This window comes from Pseudopodoces humilis, chromosome 3 (genome assembly GCF_049639895.1).
Source record: "Pseudopodoces humilis isolate 2021_Gansu_Grassland_sample_001 chromosome 3, ASM4963989v1, whole genome shotgun sequence".
Classification (NCBI taxonomy): Eukaryota; Metazoa; Chordata; class Aves; order Passeriformes; family Paridae; genus Pseudopodoces; species Pseudopodoces humilis.
In genome coordinates, this window is record NC_142202.1 from 84,077,185 (window position 1) to 84,098,488 (window position 21,304).

The 21,304-nt window shown below is 38.7% G+C and overlaps 1 protein-coding gene across 3 annotated transcripts in view; it reads right to left on the reverse strand.

The window, feature by feature from the left end:
- KCNQ5 (potassium voltage-gated channel subfamily Q member 5) overlaps positions 1 to 21,304 on the reverse strand; it is a 282,028-nt gene that overhangs the window by 31,563 nt on the left and 229,161 nt on the right. The window contains exons 4-10 of one of the 3 annotated variants that reach the window (XM_014263536.2): positions 18,783 to 18,958; positions 18,223 to 18,348; positions 11,235 to 11,345; positions 9,215 to 9,310; positions 5,879 to 5,973; positions 4,337 to 4,363; positions 1,325 to 1,381 (exon numbers count right to left, since the gene is read on the reverse strand). In XM_014263536.2, the coding sequence (XP_014119011.2) occupies positions 1,325 to 1,381; positions 4,337 to 4,363; positions 5,879 to 5,973; positions 9,215 to 9,310; positions 11,235 to 11,345; positions 18,223 to 18,348; positions 18,783 to 18,958 (688 nt within the window). The remainder of the gene's footprint in view (positions 1 to 1,324; positions 1,382 to 4,336; positions 4,364 to 5,878; positions 5,974 to 9,214; positions 9,311 to 11,234; positions 11,346 to 18,222; positions 18,349 to 18,782; positions 18,959 to 21,304) is intronic. The other 2 variants (XM_088052801.1, XM_088052800.1) reach the window with 2 other exon arrangements.

The following is a 21,304-nucleotide window of genomic DNA, read 5'->3' on the forward strand; positions in this document are numbered from 1 at the left end:
AGTTAAACTTCTGCTCTGCCTCAGCCTCAGACCTGCAGCACTACTGCTTGCTACTAGCCACAATTTACACCTTGTTTTTCAGCTTTTCATGCTGAGCCAATTGGTGGAAGCAAGTATAGGAAGAAATTGAAATTAATCAGAAATAGCTGGAGGGCCTGAGGGTGAAGAAGCATACTTTGAGTCTTGAGACAGAAGCTAAAACTGCCAGAAATTATCACCTATGGCAAACAACAGCAAGCAAATGCACATGCCAATTTTCAGCAGTTAACTACCTATATATACAGGTAATGATTTGTACTGAGCCTAAAAATACTTTTACTGAAATTAAGCTAAGTTGAACAAGTGCAAATGTAATGGATAATATTGTGAGACCTAAAGTTCAAACATTCAAGACTTTGCCACCAGTCTCATGCTAGGACCACGAACTCAAGAAATTTAGTGTTATATCTCATACCTTCAATAAGTAATAACAAGAATTTCAGGCCACAGCATATTATAGTTCAATTGTCAAATGGAAAAAGTAAATATTCAGGCTGTTTGTGCTTTTTTTCCTTTTCCAAAACAATTTCTAAATGAAGAGAAACTATTTTGATCCTAATTTTCTGTAATCAGTTTGTACTTCTACTGTCTTTTACATTACTTTCAATAAGTAAGAAAAAATGCAATCAGCTTGAGATATGAGTCATAGGCTTCTTCCCGTAAGATTCATCTATCTAGGAATTACCATTTTTGGTAAGAGACACAATTTCCACAGAATTCAGCTGAAGCAGATGCTTTATTTCACATGCACTCTTTTACCTTCCAGCACAGGATGCAGGCACATCATCCACAACCTGTGTCCAAGGGGATTCTTCTCCAAGAACAATCACACATGTTGACTGCTGCAATTGCCTAGCATGTTATAGCTTAACATTCTCCACTGATTATTAGATGAAGAAATCAACTGCCATGGTTGTAAAAAATCCTCTTGGACTTGGGGAAATGGCTTTACCCAAATATTCAACCCGTTTTAGATCTCCACAGGGTAATGCATTCCAGAAGTTAAAGTCTCAGGCAGAGAAGAGGAATGGGGCTTCGTAAAACCGCGGTGTGCTGCGCACTGCAATTGTCTGGCTGGATGAATTTGGAACAACTGGTGTTGCTGCCATTGTGTTAATGGTATTGCAGGCAACAAGCAAAAAGGGACTTACAAGCACTTAAATAGGAAACATCATTTGGAGAAGTAATGAACTTTAAAGCACTAAGGAGGGTAAATGAATGAATCATGCACCTGATGTTAGTTGGCATTCTCAAACATCATGTGAATAGGCAGGATGCTGAATACCTATGTTTCCGAGGGGTGTACATCCTGAAGAGCTTCTGTTTATTACTACAAAGCTTACTAGGAGTGAGGGGAGATAGAGGACTCTGTTACTAAGCATTCCAGTGCTAGGTAAGGGGTTAGGTTTTCCACCTCAAGTTAGATTATGCATCAATGGCAATTTCTTTTTTATATGGTGCATGCAAAGTGTTTACATTAAATCTACTTTTAGAAACAGATATGGTATAGGAGGTGAAAGAATTCCATAATATAATTCACTTGTTTCCCTCAGAACAGGGCTGAGTTTTCCCCTGAAGATCTTATACTGGCAAAACTGCTCCTTATTGCACCAGAGAGAATTGTCTCAATAGGGAATGCATATTCAGCCTCATGAGTTGCAAGACTAGATGGGTGACATTCATCCTTTGCAGACACTCAGTGCATGTCCTACAGACAGTTTAAGACTGATTATGCTCTCCGTATGTCACAAGATTCATCAGTCTTGATCTAGTTTCCTGCACAGGAACTATTTCAGATATGTTGTATAACTGAACAAAAATAAATACTGTTTTCGGTGTGTGCATTTGCAGACATTAAGAGTTTAATATATAGGCTTTTAAAATAACTTGCACAACTCTGGAACTGATTTATAGAAATATCTCATTTATAGCCTGGATACGCCAGAGAGGTTGTCTACCAGTACTCTGATAAGTGATTAATCAGAATACTTATGTATAAAATTTTGGGAAATACAATATACATATTTTTATTAAAATCAATCTGAAGCTACAGCTTATAAGCACAGCTCTCTCAATTCAAATGAGTAGCAACATTTAGTTACCTAATGAAAGGCTGTAGGTCTGTACATGACAAAACACAAAAATTAATTTCTGTAAATATAAGTCAATTTTGTAGGAAAGAAGATGAATGAACTTTTCCCTAACACAATACTAGTTTTTCTTTACTGTTATTAGAGGGGAATATAGAGCAAAGAGCATGTTCAGAATGCAATCCAATGTACTACTTGTGCAAACATGTCTTCATTTAAAGAGTGAAACAAGAAGCTTAAGTCACACAACATCCCATGCAAGTCATTTAGCATTGCAGTAAGAAACAAGTTAAATAGTCAAGGACAGTTATCTCAAAGTACATTGCAGCAGTTCACATTTACATCTTTTGCCACAAAAGACCACATACACCACATGTATTTCCAGTGATATAAACATACAGTGATGTATCAGCGTAAGAGCAATAAACAGCCACTGACAAATACACCTTTTTTTAAAAGACACTCAGTGTTCTGTAGGGTTTTTACTATAGAACATGATCTCAGAAGTTAACTAGTTCATTTTTACATATACACTAAATTGTAGCAGTTCACATATTAGTTAAGTGTTTCTGAAGCAGCAAACATCTTCCATTCTGTGAAAATAAAGTGAATAAATCTGCTAAACTGTTGACTTCTTTTGAATCCACAATTGTTATCATTAATATGGAGAACATAACATGGTTTTGACAGCTGGGTGTTTGGTTTATTTTTTATTTTTTTCCATCTAGTTTCCAGCAGATGAAAAAGTAGATTCTAGTAAATTTGTCTCTTTTAGTGCTTGCAAGTACAGCTGGGCATGACCTCTCCCCTCTGCACAAATCCTAGTTTTAGAGGGATGTACTCATTTTCTGGAAACTTCTGTGTCACCTTTAAAAAAGTCAATTTTAAATGTTTCTGTCAAAGGACTAGGAAATTCAGCTGGTGAGTACAAGGAGTTTGGATCAGACTGTAATAATTTAATGAGATCAATATGTTGCTAGCAAGCATGTGGAGGTTATGTATGCAAAAAGTCCCAGAATTGACAGAGCAAATCCTGTCCCCTTGAGTGACAGTGACACTAACAGCAGTTACATGTGCTTGGAGGAAAAGGTTGGAGTCAGGTGCCAGAGGAGCAGTCTGGGAAGTGGAATGGGTAATTGATGTGAAGACTTTCGTCCCTGACTGAATAACCCAGAAGCATTTGTGAACCACAGTACAACTCAGGGTTGAATGTATTTCAGGGGCTGATGTGTCATCAACACTTTTTTCCTTGGTTTTTCAGCATTTTCTGCTGGGAGGTAAATTCTGCTGTTCTCTGAGCATGCTGATACCAAAGTGCCAGCTGCCAAACGCCTGCTGATTCCCATCCCTAATGAGTTTCTGAGATAATTTCTCTTATAGCCACTGAGGCCTTTCCTATCCCTAAGGATCTGTGCTGTCACTACAGCAAAGACCAGCATTTTCTCCCACTGCCTTAGGACATGCCACTGCCAGCTGTAGGCAGTCGGTGCTCAGCTGGGATCTAGGCTAGGTAGAAGCCCACCTGTGCTCCCAGCTGCCAGCAGTGGGGCTTTCTTCAGCAGAGATACCAGTCTGGTTCCCCTGCTTGAACTGGGCCACGGGGGAGTGCAAGCCATGCAGCCAGGAGGAGGTGAGACACTGCAGTGCTGCTTTCCCCCCACCTCCTGTGTCCCAAAATGCTCCTTAGGAGGAGATGACAGAAAAGTTAGAAAATGTGGAGACATGGCACTGAGGAACCCTTAAGGATGCTCCTGCAGGACAAAAGTGACATCCAATGAGCCCCATCAAAGGGTCCTCCCTGCAATGGAGGGCTGGTGGGCTTCTTCACATTGCCAAATTAAACTGTGTCTGTAACTTCCACTGCAATTCCTGCATTGATTTTACAGCAGAAATTGGGGCTCTGTCCTTGCCCAGGAGCTGGGTCTGGGGAGGCTGGTCCACTGACTGATCTGCCACTGAACTGAGCCCCTCAAAGCTACAGCATGTTAGATGCGTAAAAAATTGCCTATTTTTCCCATAGAAAAACTGTGACAAAGAAGAAAATTTCAGCAGCATATGAGTTTAAAAAAAATTCAATTTGTGATAATTATCTATCAACAGTTCATTGAACCTACTACACAGAACCCAAGACATCTAAACCCAAGACATCTAAAAGCCATTAGGAAACAGCAATTTCACAGATAAAAGAAATAAAAGAAACTACAAACCTGCTAGAAGATTCCCCTTGTTCTTTTCTTCAGGTCAGGGAGTGGGAGGGAAAAACACACTTGTTATGCAGATAGTAATCACATTACTTAGTTACAGATGATGTTATATGCATGATAAACTTAAATGGGTATGTTAATTGGTGTACAACACAAGTTACATAGCAACCACAAAGCATTCAAGCAAGACTCATAACTACAGTGCTTCTGGAAAAGGAACTTTTCAGGTTTTTTAACACATGCATAACATGCTTAGTACATACCACTGCAGACTGAGTTGGCAAAGCACTTAGGCAAAATGCATTGATGACACATATATAACAGAAAGCTGTAGTTTCTTATTAGGTAAGTTATTTCTGGTGAATAAAAAGGTTCAATTTTAGGATAGCACAGCAATATGCTTATTTAAAATATGAAGTAGATGCACTTTTGAGGGACAGTCATATTTTAGAATGTTTTATGTGGGATACAGCTTCATTATTTATGTAATTTCTATCCATCCATTTATACTAACGTTGCTTTCAACCTGTTTGTATATGTAAAATATCAATACTTATGTAACTTTTAATCTAAAAGCTCCTTTTAGTGTGGAGCAGTTTGGAATTACAGTTATGGTAATGGATTACTTACGGCTCTGTTCTTGTCAACTCTTTGAAATTCAAAGATCAGCTTTGGATACCCAGCCAAACTTCTTTTTGGCTGAGCTTTTTGGCACACAATTACCTTTTTACTGTCATGTGGATGTTCATCACCCAGCTTTGAGAGAAACCACTAATTCTCTTGCACTGTCTGCAATTAACAACAGTTAAGATGCTTATCAGAGCTTTCCCATAAGGCTCTTAGTGATCTCCTTTTTGATGTTTATCAAGTGTCTTTTACTTCCTGATCTGTGCCCCTTAGTGCATCAGTCAACTTGCTGCCTTCTGCTAAACCTTTTACTGAATTACTGAAAATTATTGAAAAGTCTTGGGCTGCCAAACTCTGTGAATTCTCACCCAAACTGGGACATCAAATATTTCCTGTCTGCCAAACTGTGGCAACAGGTCTTTTGAGTCATCTTCCACAGTCTGTATAGTTTGTCCTAAGGAAATACTGAATATATCAGAAGTTATGACAAAAAGGAGCAAATTCCCCAGTGCATTCACCTGCAAAATACCACAAGGCACTCTTCAGAAAGGTAGATCTGCAGCTACAGCCTTATACAGAGGCACAGGCATAAAAATACCATTGAACCAAGGAAGAAGCTCTGCATTAAACTTAATATTTCTCCTTAAGGATAATTTGGAATGAGGTGAATCATTAACCGTGATGCATGAGTGGGTTGTTGGGAAAATGTTTCTAATGCCTGTACATTTCTAAGATAAATAGCAATGATTTGTATTTGTTCCTGGGCTCCTACCTGATATTGATCTGTTAGCTGAAATTTTTAATGAGAACACTTGAGAGGACTTAAGACAACAAACCAAGACAAAACAGACAAATGCTAGTTCTCTATAAGCTTGAACAGACATCAAAAACAGCACCAGCTGCCATATTTGTACCTACTTTGTAGGGCTGCAGGTATGCAAGGCCTTCAAATGAGGCTTCCAGGTAGCAATGGAAACCGATTTCTCATCAGCAGCATAACTACGCCATACACACTACGTGCAGCATATATGGTAAAAAAAGAAAAAAAAACAAGGCAAGAGGGAGTAGGGGATGAAACAAAAAATTGAAAAGAAGATTAGTAACCAATACAAGTTGTATCTTTCTCTTATCATTCATAGCACTGATACATGCCTGAGGGGAGGAAGAATACTTTCATAATATCGCCAGGTGGCTGCCACGTTTGTTCGGCTGGCGTCGGTAGAATAAAACCGCCAGGAAGCCTGGTATGGGGAAACAATAGAAAAGCACAAAGGAACCAAGAAAATGAAGTGACAATGCCACCGCACTGACTATGGAGTGAAGGGATTTTGCTCAGACCAGGATGTGCTCGCTTAGGCTGATTCAGGAAATACCAGTACAAACCTACCAAAACTTTTGTGAATCCCAGTACACTTTATGTAATAAGAGTTACTGGCTCTGTGAAAGCACCAGGAGATGTTCCGCACATAAAGGTGCTCAGAAAAGTATTGCAGTGGTTTATTTGTGACGAGTCCATAGGGGACACCCACACAAACTTGCAGTTTGATGTAAAGAAAATGTCATAATACATTCTGCAAATCATAATGAAAACCAGATAAAAAGCACTTAGAAGAAAAGAGAAGTGGTTTGAAACACCGTTAAATGTTTAAAAACACAAAAGGAATAATTTCAAAGGCAAGTGACCAAAGCATAGCATTGAAAATGTATCCGTTGTTTAGATTTAGAGTGCATGTAGATAGTAAGATGAGCCTTGGTTCTACAAGCTGGGACATGTTCCCTGAAGTCAGCATAACCATATTAATTTGTATTAACTGAGCATCTGTGCTTCCTGTATACTGTCAACCATTAAATGTCATCTAGGTATTCTTGCATGGAATCTAATACCCTGTTTTTTCCTACTGCGTATCTCCCAGAAACACATCCAGTCTTCATTAACAGATGGAGAACCTGTTACTCACTTTGAAAATTGCTTCATTGGTTGATCATTCTCATTGTCAAAAATTACTGCATTATTTTTAATTTGAAACTCCTTGGTTTGGCTTATACCCAGTTACTTGTTATGTTTCTGTCTGCTACATTAAATGGTCCAGTAGGTTCCAAGACTTCCTCTCTGAGCTTCTGTGTTCAAATAATTCTCAGACTAAATATTTCTTATAAACTAAAGAAATTGAGAAAAGTGTATCCATACAAAACATTTCACTTTTCTACTTGGTCAGGTAGAGGCTCTAGCAAAGAGTCTATCTGTGGCAACAGAGTTAGCCCAAACTGATTCTACAGCGTAACTGGTCAGAAAATAGACATTTGATCTAGAAATTAGAAATTAGACATTTGACATCTGATAAACTAGAGACAATTAAAAAAAACCTGGGCACTGTTACAGTACCTAATGATATGCAGTTCAGACACATCCTGCATTTATGAACACAAATTTTTCTCCAGTCCTTGACCCATTTTCCCCAATGTTTTATTTGCTCTCTCCAATATTCCAGTCTCACAGGCTGTAGATGCTAAGTCAGTATGTAGCATATTAGTGTGAGCATCATCATACTCAGTAGTATCAGTCTTCTCCTTGTTATGTTTATGGTTCTGTATCTAAGGACTTTAATAAAACCAGGTTTAGTAACATAATAGAAACTTGTATGAAGCTCTTGACCCTTCTTTCCCAGTCTTTCTTTTCTGTGTTTCTCACGCTTCATCAAATCCTTTCCTGATTCACTAATATTGGGATAGAGACATCTTGTAATAATCTAGATTCAGTTTCTAGATCAAGTTTTGTATTTGTTGTATTAAAACATTTGGCAGTAATCCTTTCACCCTAGAAGTCACCCAGATTGTCCTTGGTTTTTTTCCTGTGTGCCTGTTCTCATATTTCCTGTTTTGCCAGGCCTTGTGCCTTCAGAAAATATCTCTACCAGCAATTTTATATTGATTTCTGTATCACTGTAAGTGTTGAACCTTTAAATGAACATGTAATTGCTGAACAAGCTTCATCATGGGATCCCACAACAAATGTCTTCCATTCACAATAATTTTCCCAATGAGAGTCACTCTCCAAAATTGGGCAGCTAGCTACTCTTAATCTATTTAGCATGCTTTCTTACTAATATTTTGGTTGAACTGTCATAAAATAATAATAAAAGCTATATCCAAAACCTAAATCTATTATATGTTTCCTCTGGCAATCAAACTTGGAAGAAGTAGATTGTAATGTACGTGTTAGAAAATACACCAAACAGTCATTTTAAACTAGACACAAAAGGAGCAGAATTATTTTTGTTTATTATTCTAACAAATACTAAATTTGAAATATTTAGGATTTAAAAATAATTGAACGGTAATAATTAAAAATATTTATTTACTTTAAGAATGTTTCAAAGACAGTCTGGCATCTATCTGTACTTAGCATGGAACTCTAGTACATTCATGCTCAGCTTCTTTATTTGGATTTATTATTTAAAAAAACCAAACCATAATACATTGCCCACATAGAGCAATTATCATCCTAGGAAAATAAACTAGGACTCTAGGAGATTATTTCCTTGTTTTTTTTTTCAGTGCATCATGTAGAGTAAAGCTTGGTGCAAAATTATTCTTTAGAGTATTTTCTCAGTTTTAACTAGAACTGAAAGTTCAGGAAAAAGCCAATGGAAACAGCTGCCTAAAACATACCACGCCACTTTTTTTTTGTTGATTTGCACCATCATGTCAGCACAACTTCAGACAATTTCAGACATTTTGAAATTGTTAGTGCCTTCATTTCCAGCTTTTGAGTTGACTAATAGTGAAAGCAATTCTCTGGGCAGGACACTTCTCATCTTCACCAAGTTTATCACTCACTGAAATACTCTAAGCCCTGTAGTAGATGAAAAGTAGCTTAATATAGGCAAGAGTGCTGTGCTGTCAGTTGGGCTGTGTAGGGATCAGTTCTCTTTTTCCAAAGAGCTTTCTGACTTCAGGCATGCATTTGGCATTCTTCTGTTTCTTTGACATGGATAGAAGAACAAAAATTACACACAGAAATGCTATATATAGTTTGTCTTGATGATCTTAAAGGTATTTTCCAACCTAAATCAATCTGTGATTCTGTACAGAATTATGGCAACACATAGCAGTCACTGAACAATGTTATGTCATGAAACTAACCAATCTGTTAAGTATTATTTCCACAAAACTTTCCAAATGGAAATAATAAGAGTCGTTCCAATATGTACTTTAAATCACCTGTGATTGTCTCTTTGGTGATTTCATATTTACCTGAATTAGACTTGCAGCTGGATTCCTTCTTTTCTCAAAGTGTTTCTGACGATGCTGTTCCTGCACTTTCAATGCAAATCCTGAGCCAAGGATGCCCTGCAATATCATTTTATCAATGTGTAGGTAGTCTTTGAACAAATATACATCATCAATTACAAATATTTTGTGATGATGTCACACCATATGGTTGCTTCAGATAACACATTTATGACCAGTATATGACAGTAGAAGGCACAGAAGTAGTTCCCCTTTCCTGTTGAAGCAGGAGATTCCTTACATAACATCTGTGGTGCTGCCAATGACCACCCATCCCACCCACTGCCTGGGTTTGTGCTACACTACATTCCTGCAAGTGCAATGTTCTGTACACTATGTTGTGCACAACTATCAAGGCCATAGAGACAGATACAGATATTTATTTATAAAATCAAGCGGGGATATTCAGAGGAACTTGAGTCAGGAATGAGGAAATGACCAGCTGACAGATATGCCAGATACATATGGATGTCAAAGTCCACATCTGCAGTACTTATTATAACTTTTGATTTTAGAAAAGTTAGAAAATGCATTTCTTCTTGATCTTTCCCATTAAATAATACCCATTATTCATTCTAGAGGCTGAAAAAGCTGATTATGAAACTTCTCTTTTAGCCTTTTACCTTCGAGTAAGATAAGTTTGATTGAAACTGAATAGATCCAAGGACTGAGGATGTTTTCCTTCTTGACTTGCAAGGAATTTAATACTTTTACTGAACATGTCTGCATTATAAGGAAGCATATTTCCACTTGATTCTTAGTCAGGATAAAATACTATAAGGAGTGCAAAAGTTTCCCACATAGCTCTTGTATTACAGACAGATTCAGCACAGAACTATTTATGAGGAAACCTAGTATCTGTACATGGATATGACATAAGGAACAAAAGTTGTGGCATCTCTAATATGCAAGGGTATTCATCTTTTCATTGTAGTGCTACTAAGACTGGCTTTCTTGTTAGTGGTGACTAGGTGACAAAAGGAATTAATTACAGTAGATGTCAATAAATGTCAAGGATTCACAAACAGGTAATGGGTTATAATTATAATGCATTATAGTATGTCAAAGATACTGAAATACACTTTGTAGCTAGAGTAAGAAATAAATGCAGTGCACCAGATAATTTAATGCTGTTGACAAGTTCTGACTTCTAATCTTGGTTTATCTATATGGTTGAAAATAAATGAAGTATTATAACATCCATGGTTTATAGTGATCTATAGATAAAGTATATGGGTATTAAAATATCAAAAGACATAGCACTGAAGACAATACAAAAAATACAAATGCCACTTCTCATTTCATACTTATTCAAAACTAATTAAAAAAAAAAAAGGAGGTTCACTCACAAAAATGAGAATTTATTTCTTAAGCTACACTATATTTTAGTGATTGGATAATTCCAGTTTCCATTAGCCTCTTGAGCATTGACAGAAACAACATTATTTACATTTTTCACAGATTTACAATTATTCACAGAAAATGATAGTTGCATCTTTTGCATTCAACAACATTAACTATTAGTTGATTTAAAGCCTTCTGCTACTCTCTGTTGGCAGCTTGAATGTGGCCACACAAAACAAGCTGTTAGCAACAGCTAATTTTTTCACTATAATCTAAGTTAGAAAAGCATACAATGTACCTTTATTTTTGTTTTGTTTTGAAAAACTTGAAAGAAAAGCAGTAATATATAAGTCGCAATTCATAAAAAAAAGATGGATTTTCAACTTTACACAATATTATGTAAGCTAATTTAGGGTTATTTCCCAGTTTTCTCCATGCCAGAGAAATTTTACAAAACTAAAGCAAGGACACCAAACCTTTTCTTTGGATTTTGGATAGCACTTTCACTAGCATTGTAGAGCAGAAAGCCTTAAACAGTTGTTCTTCATGTAGACAGCTTCCTTCAGCTTTTTGTATCATAACAGTGGCAGGACCTACAGGAGTTTCTATTATTTTTTATGAATTTTATAGGCATACTCACAGCAGGTAGTGCAAAGAAAGAAATGCCAAGTAGAGCAAATCCCGCAGAAAGCAACCTTCCAAGCCAAGTAAGAGGAGTTTTGTCTCCATAGCCAATGGTTGTCAATGTGATCTAAAAAGAAATGAATGAACAACATGGTTTACCAGAAGTCACTGACAGATTAGTTGCAGTTTATTTACATTGCATGAAGCACCATTTCCACTAATTAATCCAAGACATCTGAAACATATAGCTGTTTCTAAAAAAATGAACATACTAACATTTACACTTTCCTGGGAAAATGTAATACTGTTTATGACTAAATAAAACTGAGATAAATAATAAATGTGGGAAAAACACCTAAATAAGCAGTAAGTTTAAAAATAATAAAAAATTGTCTTGATCTCAAATTTGAGGAAAATGGTAGGAAATTATATAAGCTGGGCAGAAAAAAAGTGTTCTTTTCCATAGATGTGAAGGTGTTTCACCTATTCTCTGCAGGAAACTGTATGTGTTTGTCTAACTAAACAAATATAAATTACATGGAGATAATACTGGAAGAATATAGAAGGGAAGAAGTTGATACTTGTTGATGATATAAAGTTAAAGGAATTGCAAGAAGTAGTTGCATTTTCTGCAAACCTATCAGTACAATTTGAAGTGAATTCTCTTCTGAAACATGAAAAACACTAATCATAAGCTGGGGGGAACTTTAAGTAAAGTTTCTGGTCCTTTCCCCTTCCTCCTGACAGGCTCAGATACACCTACATCACTCCTGACAGGAAGGTCCAAAGGTAACTATGCAGCAGCAGATGCAGAGGTACCTTGGGCTGTTGGACCATGTTAGCTCAGACCTACCTGTGGACAGGTCAAAGAGAAAGGGGAGGCAGGTTTTAGTGCAGGAGAGAGGGCTCATTGACATGGGCCATGGGCAACATTGCCACTGAGATACTGGGGCGTGGTTGGGGCTCACTGAGAGCATCTTGAAGGCAAAAGATGAGTCTGAGGGCTCTCCCTGACCCAAGGAATTGCCCTCCACGTGACTTGTGGCCCAGGAAGCACACCAATCCCATAGCTGGGGACTGGACTGGCAGAAGAGTTGTGTCTGTGTGCTTTCACAGAGTTCAGACCCACAGAGCTGCCTGGTGCGGGCAGCTGGAGGAGGTGTGGGCAGAGCAGAGGATTCCCGAGGGCCGGCTGGGAGGCTGCAGGGCGCGTGCTCAGGCAACGGCACACGATGTTAAAGGACAAAGATAGACAACAGTAGGCTGGATGCCAAGGACTCCGGGGCCTGTTATTAGGGAGAACATGTGCATGGAGAATTATTTTACATCGTGTACCAAATGTGGGCAAGTTCAGGCTTAGAAAATATTCTGGCAGCAACAGATTCTTCAGGAAATTGCCTTCTAGAGACATTATTTTGCTTCCAGCTTCCTCAAAGTTCATTCCTAGGCAAGACGGCCAAAACAATTCTATTTAATGTCAGGGTCACCACGGGACAAAAGAAGGAAAGTCTTTTGGAAGTAATTAGATTTCAACTATTTAGGACTCTGTAGATAGTAAACAGTGCTTTTAATTGCTCCCATTGTTGGGAACAAGCTGTGAGTGTAATTTACCCTGAGAAAGCCACAGAGACTAAGTAAGAGAGATGAATTCAGGCTGCAGCTGAAATTTCAAGTGGTTATCAAGTCTCAAGTTTTGTAACACTAGCCTGGTCACAGACACACCACCTTGCATGCCTATCAGGTCTCACTCTTCCTTGCTCCTCTTCACTTCTTCTGAGCCTTTTCTGGACTCTTTGTCAAGCCAGTGCCACCCAGGAAGGAACAGAAAATGATCCACATTTCTGCATGGTTTGCTTCTGGTGCTTTGGTCCGTTGTGTCAGCTCACAGACGTGCCTAACAAGCTCCAGAGCCTGCATAAGGCAGCGAGAGACTGAGATGGAGTAAGAGGAAGGAAGGAACATGAGAATACAACTCTCTCTTTTCTGGCAGAGATGAGCTGGTGCAGCCATGGTCTTGGCCTGGCAGAGGGACTTGATTTGTTTGCTGAAGAAGATAATCACAGCTCTTCACATCAGAGGGTGGCTGCATAACAGTTTGAGGCTATTAAGAGCCCAAGAGGAATGAAACACTTGAACAAATGAATCCCTGAATAAAAGTTCCTCAAAATTTGTTTCCAGGCCAGTTATTGCAAAGCAGTTTGGAGCTCTGGAATGAGCCCACTTTCTTGGCTTCCATCCAGCTCCCTATCTCTGCCAGTCGCTGGAAAGTACAGAGATATCTCCTGTCTGGGCTGATGAGAGGGAAACAGAACCAAGCGTTATCTGCATATTAATGATATTGCCACCGAACTGTATTCCAAAGAAGTCAGAGATAAACTTGAACCTTTGGGACCTGACATCTGAGAGCAATCCAAAACCAGGAGCAGTCACACAGAGTGTATCTCTGGAATTTCTCCAAAGAAAACAATAAGACCCTATTAAAGCTTTTCCCTCAATTCTTCTAGGTACTAAGGACTTAATGGTATCAGCCTGTGATTAAGAATGTCAGTGACTTCTTGCTCAGTTTGAGCTATATTATCTCAGGATGGTCTTTACAGGGGTGTATAGGTGTCAGCACCACGCTGTACTGTCTTACTCAACACTGAGCAAAGGGGTTTGATCTTCATTTCATACTACTCTCACCACACAGCTAAGAAAATGGTTTTTTGGACAACTTCAGGGTCGAGTTTGGGAATAATCCACTGCATCTTTGTAAGCAGTGCTAGTAGTAGTAGTATTAGTAGCAGTGTAGTAGTGCTAGTGAATGATTAAACCATTGGCCAGGCCTTGACTGGCATAATCCTGAGATTAAATTAACTGAGCAGGGTGTGGAAAATGACTGGATGGGAAAACATGGCAATATAAGAAATTTCCAGACAACACTGATAATCATGTGAGAAGCAGACAGAAATTACTGCTAGCATTGTGTGGGTAAGAGAGAAGGGACCAAAGGTAACTCATCCTATCCTAAAATGTAGGACTTGGGCTTGTCTGGGGAAAAAAAAAGTCTAGTACCACCAGAGGTGTATTAGGGCATCTGAACAGGGAGCACCCTCAGGAGAGGCAGCAGATAGTCCAGCAGGTACTGCTGTTGATGGTCCTGTATGCCTGTGTTTAGGCAGCTGAATCACATGGCGAAATGAGCTAGCTGAGTCCTGGCTTTTACACCAGATGCAAACCACTCCATTTTGGTTACTTCTATAAATGAGGGGTCTGGACAGACTAGCCGAAGTAGGCAGTGTCATCTGGCCAGGCTCAAAACTCACAATTATGATAGAACATCTGTTTTCTCATTGCTGGAGCTAATAAATACGCTACTATAAATGAGGTAATATAATAATGGATGTTATGATATAACTTAGATGACTTCAATCAGGTGAGATAGAGCTCAGGAGGCCATTCTCTACCCTAATATTTCTTTGTGATGTCATTTTATGTTCTCCTAGCAGTACTTACCTTTTGAATCATTACCTGACATTGCTTAACCAAAAAAAAAATATAGTTTGCTCATGCTCTCTTTACATTAAATGGGAAAAATTTCATCAACGTTAACTCATTTGAGCTAGTCATTGGGACAATGTAATTAATTGTAATATGTTTTGCTCATTAACGGGTCACTGTGGAGAGCCATTCTGTATCCAGCTGTAACTATTGGGTACTACTAGAAAATAAAGACTTATTAAGAGAAATTCTGTCAAATGTGTAAGAAGGACAGAAACTTCAGCTGCATCACATTTGCAGCTAAAGCTAATTAATGTACAAACTAAATGTCTCTATGAGTATCCACAGTTCTAGCTGACATCAGTATATCTCAGGAAACCACGTGTGGTTTGGTTTTGAAATACTTCAGTTTTTTAATTGACCTTTTGTTCCCACGTAGTTTTATTATTTTCTTCTGTTAAATGAATTTATCTTCTCTACCAAAGCAAATTTTGAACTTGAGCTCTTCATATAACACTCACCATTGTGTGCTACTGTGTTAGGCAACACTGTGGGGACCCCAACCACAAGAATATTCACAGTAGTAATAGTAACATGATGGTTCAATGGCAGATTGCACAGTACAGCATGAAATTGCAAATACAGTGGAGTATTCATATGTAAATATGGATGCCATATCCTGCTTTTCATTTCTGTATATAAATACGGGTTTCAGAAATGGAGTCAGTGAAATAACCATAGCAGTGTATGGTCCTTAATTAATCTGAGTTAATGAATGGGTTAATTGCAGTATGCTAGTGCTGATCCTGTAAGGAGAAGCATAAGTGCCTCTAAAAGATTGAAATTTAACGTGACTATTTGTGCCTGACTTTGATGCAGCCTTTTCGTTCTTGTGTCTCTGCCATGACAATTCAGTCCAGAGCTTGGTAGATAATCTGTGATTTAAGTCAGAGCAGCAACTTTTGCAAATAAACAAACCAATGATGTTATGCATTGATTTCTCCTAAAATGCCATACAGTCTGTCCTTTTCAAAAATCTGCATGTGGGTTACTCTGGCAGTAAAAACAACCATGACTAAGAAGCACATTATACATTTCCCACATACTGTTTTACATTTTGTGAAAAAACCCTACTATTATTAAAAGGCAAAGATAACAGGTTAAGGGGAAACACTGATTTCTAGTAACTTTGTGCACTTGCTTAAGTGCATTAAAAACTTAAATATATTCATGTCGTACACTGAGGAAAGAAGAAAATACATAGAAATATACAGTACATATTGTTTTCAAGTTTTTAAATAAAATTTGTTGTTTTTCCTGCTGAAATCAGAACAAGATTCCTGATTTTCTCAGTTGCACTACTTATATAACCTCTGAGTCATGCACTTTCACTTCAGAGTGTACAAAATATTTTAAGCACCACTTTATACAATGATTATTTCCTAGCAGGGCTTTTCCTTAAAAAAATAGCAGTCAGCAGGTAGTGGAGAAGCAAATTCTAAAATAAAGGTCTTGTTCCTGCTGCTAGAGCTGCTCAGGGAGAAGGATCTGGATCTAACATAAGCCTCAGTCAGATGCCAGAGTGGAGCTGAGTTTGCTTGGACTTTCTCATTCCTTGTGCATACGTTTTCCCATTCCAGCTGGCAGGTGGGTACAATCCTCTGCACAGCCCAGACTCCCTGCCTCTGCAGTGCTAAGGCACACAGAGCCTTGCAGAGAGGTTGAGGCTGTTTTCTGGGAAATCAGATGTCTGAAAAGATCCATTCCATGAGCAGGCGCAGCCACAGGAGGGTCTCTTGCAGGACCACATCCCCACTGCTGCCCTAAAGGGGCAATGGTGTTTTCAGACTGCTAGAGCTGGGGTTCCCATCAGCAGGACATCAGCATCCAATGCCAGATGCTTCACAACTGTGTCAATACAGGAAGATCAGAAAGCTTTAAGGCAAAACCAGAACTCAGCTTTTGAAGAAACGGGAAACAAAATAAACTACAGTGATGCAACTGAATGCAAAACCTTCTCTCATGACTCCAGCCAATATGAATTTTATGTGTGTTTGCACTACAGGATAAAATGCATATTTTATCAGCAATCTGCCTTGATGTTCTGAAGTAACAAGTTTCAGCAAGATATATTTCTGAATATTTGTAAATGTGCACATAATACTTACTAGGTTTGGACTTTTGAAGCTCCCAATTTTGTGCAATAACACAGAAATATAGTCTCTAGGGAAGTCATGCAACAAATGACTAGCCCTTAGATGAACAAATTTCAAATACACTAACTACCTCTAATAATAGTGAGTGACCTTGACCTTAGCTCAAAATGCAGACAAAACTTCTTACAAATGTTTGCAATTCTGAAAAGGGCTTTTGCACAGTCCCTGTGTGCATGCTCTGAGTCTGCAGATACTACTAAATCTAGATGATATCCTGTCAGCAAAAGGTCTGAGGTGATAAAACTTCATTTTTGCATCCCTCTGATAAGGAAAGGTGGCAGAGGCTGGCTCAGGTCTCACACGTATTCCAAGGAAACTAATGAGTGCTCTATGTTATTGTCAGCATTAATGATCTCCCAGGTATCATTTCACTACCCAGACACTGCCAGAGCACACTGCGTGTGTTCTACCGCATCAGAAGGAAAAGAAAAGCAGTTTTACACTGCCTGACAATAATTGCCTTAGGCTTTGTTGGGGCAGATTTCTTAAGCTGCCTAAGTAACTCTCACACAGTGGAGAAATCTGGATCACTATAGGACATTTTTAAGCAAAACCCCCTACACATTATGCCATAAAGAAAATAAAAATCAAAACTTCAAAACTAGTCTTTTGTTGTTCATTGAAAGCCTAGCTTCTTAAACCGTATTCATATAATCCTCCTTCAGAAAAGCAGTCAGGCATGTACTTAGATCCCACAGATTTCAACAAAGTAAAAACAATTGATTTGATAATTAACTATGAACTCAAGTAAATCAGACCTTTTATGCCTACAAAAAATAACAGTGCTGAACCAGAGTGAACAAATTTCTTTTTGGTCTTTGTCCTCAAGGTACAGAGGAAGGAGAAACAACATCTTTTAAAGGGTACTGATGATACCCTCATGCCAAAGATGATGTAAAATGTTTTACCCTCTTTTTTCCTGACTCTTTTTCCTCTTCCTGCACTGCCACTTATAGCCCTCTGGTTTGTATCAAAGCAGCTCTTTGTGGGGCCATATCACAAATTATATTACTGAAAGGCTATGGGTTAAAAAGCACAATGCTTTCTTCTCTTGAATGTTTAGTGGTCTGGTTTGCAGCAGAAACACATGAACAACATCCTGTTCTGCAGGATGGACTGAAATATGTCAATGTACAAATGAATAGCTGAAGGAGGAAGTTTCTCAAACCAGTTTTTTGTCAAACCAGTTTTCTCAAACCAGTGAAAACAATTCACTGAACAGCACACAAAATTAAAATGCTCAGTAGGTGAAATTCAAAGCACTTTAGCATTCTGGTTAACGAGTCCATGGTATTTTTCTGTACTTACTGTGCCCCACCAGAGAGCATCTGCGTATGTGGAGAATTCAGTATTTGCATCTTTTTCCACCAAATAAACCAGGAAAGATGAAAAGATGAGTACTAAAAATCCTATGTACCAGGCTGTGATTAATTCCTAGATAAAAGAGAACAAAGATCAATTCCCATTTTATGGAATGAATAGAATGATAACTCAAGAAGACATAATGAAAATATCTTTATAAATGTTTTTTGGCATTTGTGCAGTTAAAAGTCAAGTGCCTCTCTATGGATGCAAATTTTCTCTGAAAGTGGACAAGATCTACTCTTATGTTTTGATGCTTCAGCAACATCCCAAATATATAACAAATTACAGCTGCACATTAAGGACGACATTTTCAAGATCTCTAAAAACTGTTGGCATTAAACATGGCCTGGTGTATCTGTGTTAGTTCATATTACAACTGATGTTACTTCAGAAAATTTTTTGTATTCTGCTCAAAAATTATAAATGCTTATTTCGTTGGACTCTCTTTGAAAACATCAAGTGAAGATATCAACCAGACAAAATTAGTCTCTAGGATTACATACCTTGCTATGTGCATAAACTACAGAACCTAATAATTTCCAAGTGCCTCCTCTTCGGTCCATGCGCACCATACGAAGGATCTGTAGGAAACGAAGACTTCTCAGTGCTGATGTTGCAAAAATGTTACCTTGAGTTTTTGCAGAAACAACTGCTATTGAAGCGATGAGAACAATGATGTCTGAAAGAAATACATTACAGAAGGCATTAATGTCCAAGTATCAGTAAATAGTACATACACCTACATGAGCTGAATGAGAAGGACAAAAGAGGGTCTCCTGTAGTGGGTGGGAATCCAAAATTCAGAGATTCCTATTTGAGATAGGGATGTGAGATCAGGGCTGGTGTCAAAACTACCTCGTGAGTCTCCAGGATGAAAAGTGAGGGTAGCAATTTTCAAAGCCTGTAGATAATAGGAGCAGTGTTGAAGAAACCTCACATAGGAACTTTGAAACCAGATGTAGCAAACTGTACAAATCAGTAGATGGATTAGAACTCTTCCCCTTTATCTATCTTTCCATAACAACTTTTCTGTGCAAAGACAAAAAAGAAAACTAAGGTAAGAAAAAAATAGGGCAGGCCCAGTGGTGAGAGTCTGGTAGAATTGGACTTAGAAGCACAGTACTAATTTGCTATGAGAACAGACACTGTGTGTTTGAGGAATGTAGTTTCTGGACACAACTCCCCTGATGTACCATTTCCTGGAAGGGAGGAAATACAGCACTGGGTACTCAGAAGCATTCCTTTAGCTGGAAGGTTGGAAAGTTGAAGCTCAGCAAGTGTTAGGATTTATTTCTTCAGGTCACAGAGTCAAACTGTGAGAACAACTTTGGTGTGCATGAACTAATCAGCCAGCTGTCCTCAGAGCCAGAACAGCATTTAAGGGGAGAGGAGGAGAAGCAGCAGAGTGATAGCACACGGATGCTGTGAGAAGGCATAATGTTCTTTTACAATGATTGTGGTAGACATGCTGTTGTGCACAGAGTAGAAAAGCACAGAACAAGCTCTGTTCTTCCTCACCTCATGATTAATTCCCTGGTAAACTTTGAAAGCTTAAAGAGCCCTTGTAAGAAATACCTGATTCTAATCTTAGGGTTTTGTGGTGCTTGTATGTTTCTATGCAAGGATAATCTAAATTCATGTTTGTTGATGAATAATTGAAAGCAAGTTCTTGTTGACATGAGTTTTACTTCATTAGTGTTGGATAGAAACACACAGCATAGCTCCTACAAGAATGACCCAGAAAGTGAAGCTCCCCTCCTCCACAGGCAAGCAGTGAGAGCTATTGACTGTGCCTACATGCAGGAGACTGTTTCCTTAGTCTGCTGCAGTACAGCAGGAAATAGCCTTTGTTCCTTCTGCCCTGCCACCAAAGGAAGCCACCAAAGGAAGATGAGGTCCAAACAACCCTCATTGCTTACAAACATACTGGGTTTCTCTGAACTCACCTATGGATGTCTTTGTCCTCTTATTACATTTCCAAGGGTACAGACAACCTGTTTCTGTGATTTCAGGATTGTCCTGCTAAACTGTGGAAACTTTTGTCACAAGGGGCTAGGAATCTACCTAGGTTTAAAGCCAGCTGGATGATCTTATGGGAGGAGGTTTAATCCTGGTATAATTAATACTAAAAGCCCACTTCTGGCTCAGGATGTCTTCAAATAGCAGGATGTTGTGGGCTGAGAAACTCTTGTAGAGAAATATCACTGTGTCTTAGCCCTGCTTGTGCAATCCTCCCTGGCTGTTCACTGTTGGCTGTTGACACTGTGCTGGCCCAGGCTGACCTTCTGCCTGTCTTACACTGACATTTTAAAATGTCTTTGGCTACTACATATGTGGATTATAGGAGGCTACTACATAATTGGATACCAAAAATGATGGATTTTCTTCTAAATCCAGCAAGTTCAGAGATTAAGAGCCAGAAGTGGACAAGGTGTCTTTGCACAGTACAAATCTCAAGCTCACAACAACCAGATGCAGGAGGTCTGGGTGAGAATTCAGAAATAGGAAAACTGACTAGGAAAACCTAAAAGACATCACAAATTCTAACAGAGATCAAAAAAATAGATGGAATTGGATTGAGCTCCACATGAGGATATTTAAATTTAGGTGTGTACATGTGAAGCAGGTGTCTAAACTCCCCAAGCAGCACAAGGTAATCATGTCAGCTGAGAGAGGTGCAGCTAATCCTCAGGAAGGCTTTTACTGGCTGCTCAGCTGCCTCACACTCTGTGCTTGGCACAAGAAAGGCTTAATTCAGCTGCCCAAATTTATTTGTCCAGTGCCATTTGAGATGCCTTAAGGTATCTGAGATGTCCCCTAGATCTGGCAGCTATGCTCTTGGACCTGTAAAAGCTGTACTCTTCAGGAGAAGTGACTGGGGAGGGGGGAATATCGTGTAACAGGAGACAGGCTCCTCCTGTACCCTGCTGAACTAAACCCTAGATCTTGATTGACTATACTGTCAGCATAGACACTTAGCACACATGTACCCACCTAAAGCAAACTTCTTTCTATATTTAGTTGT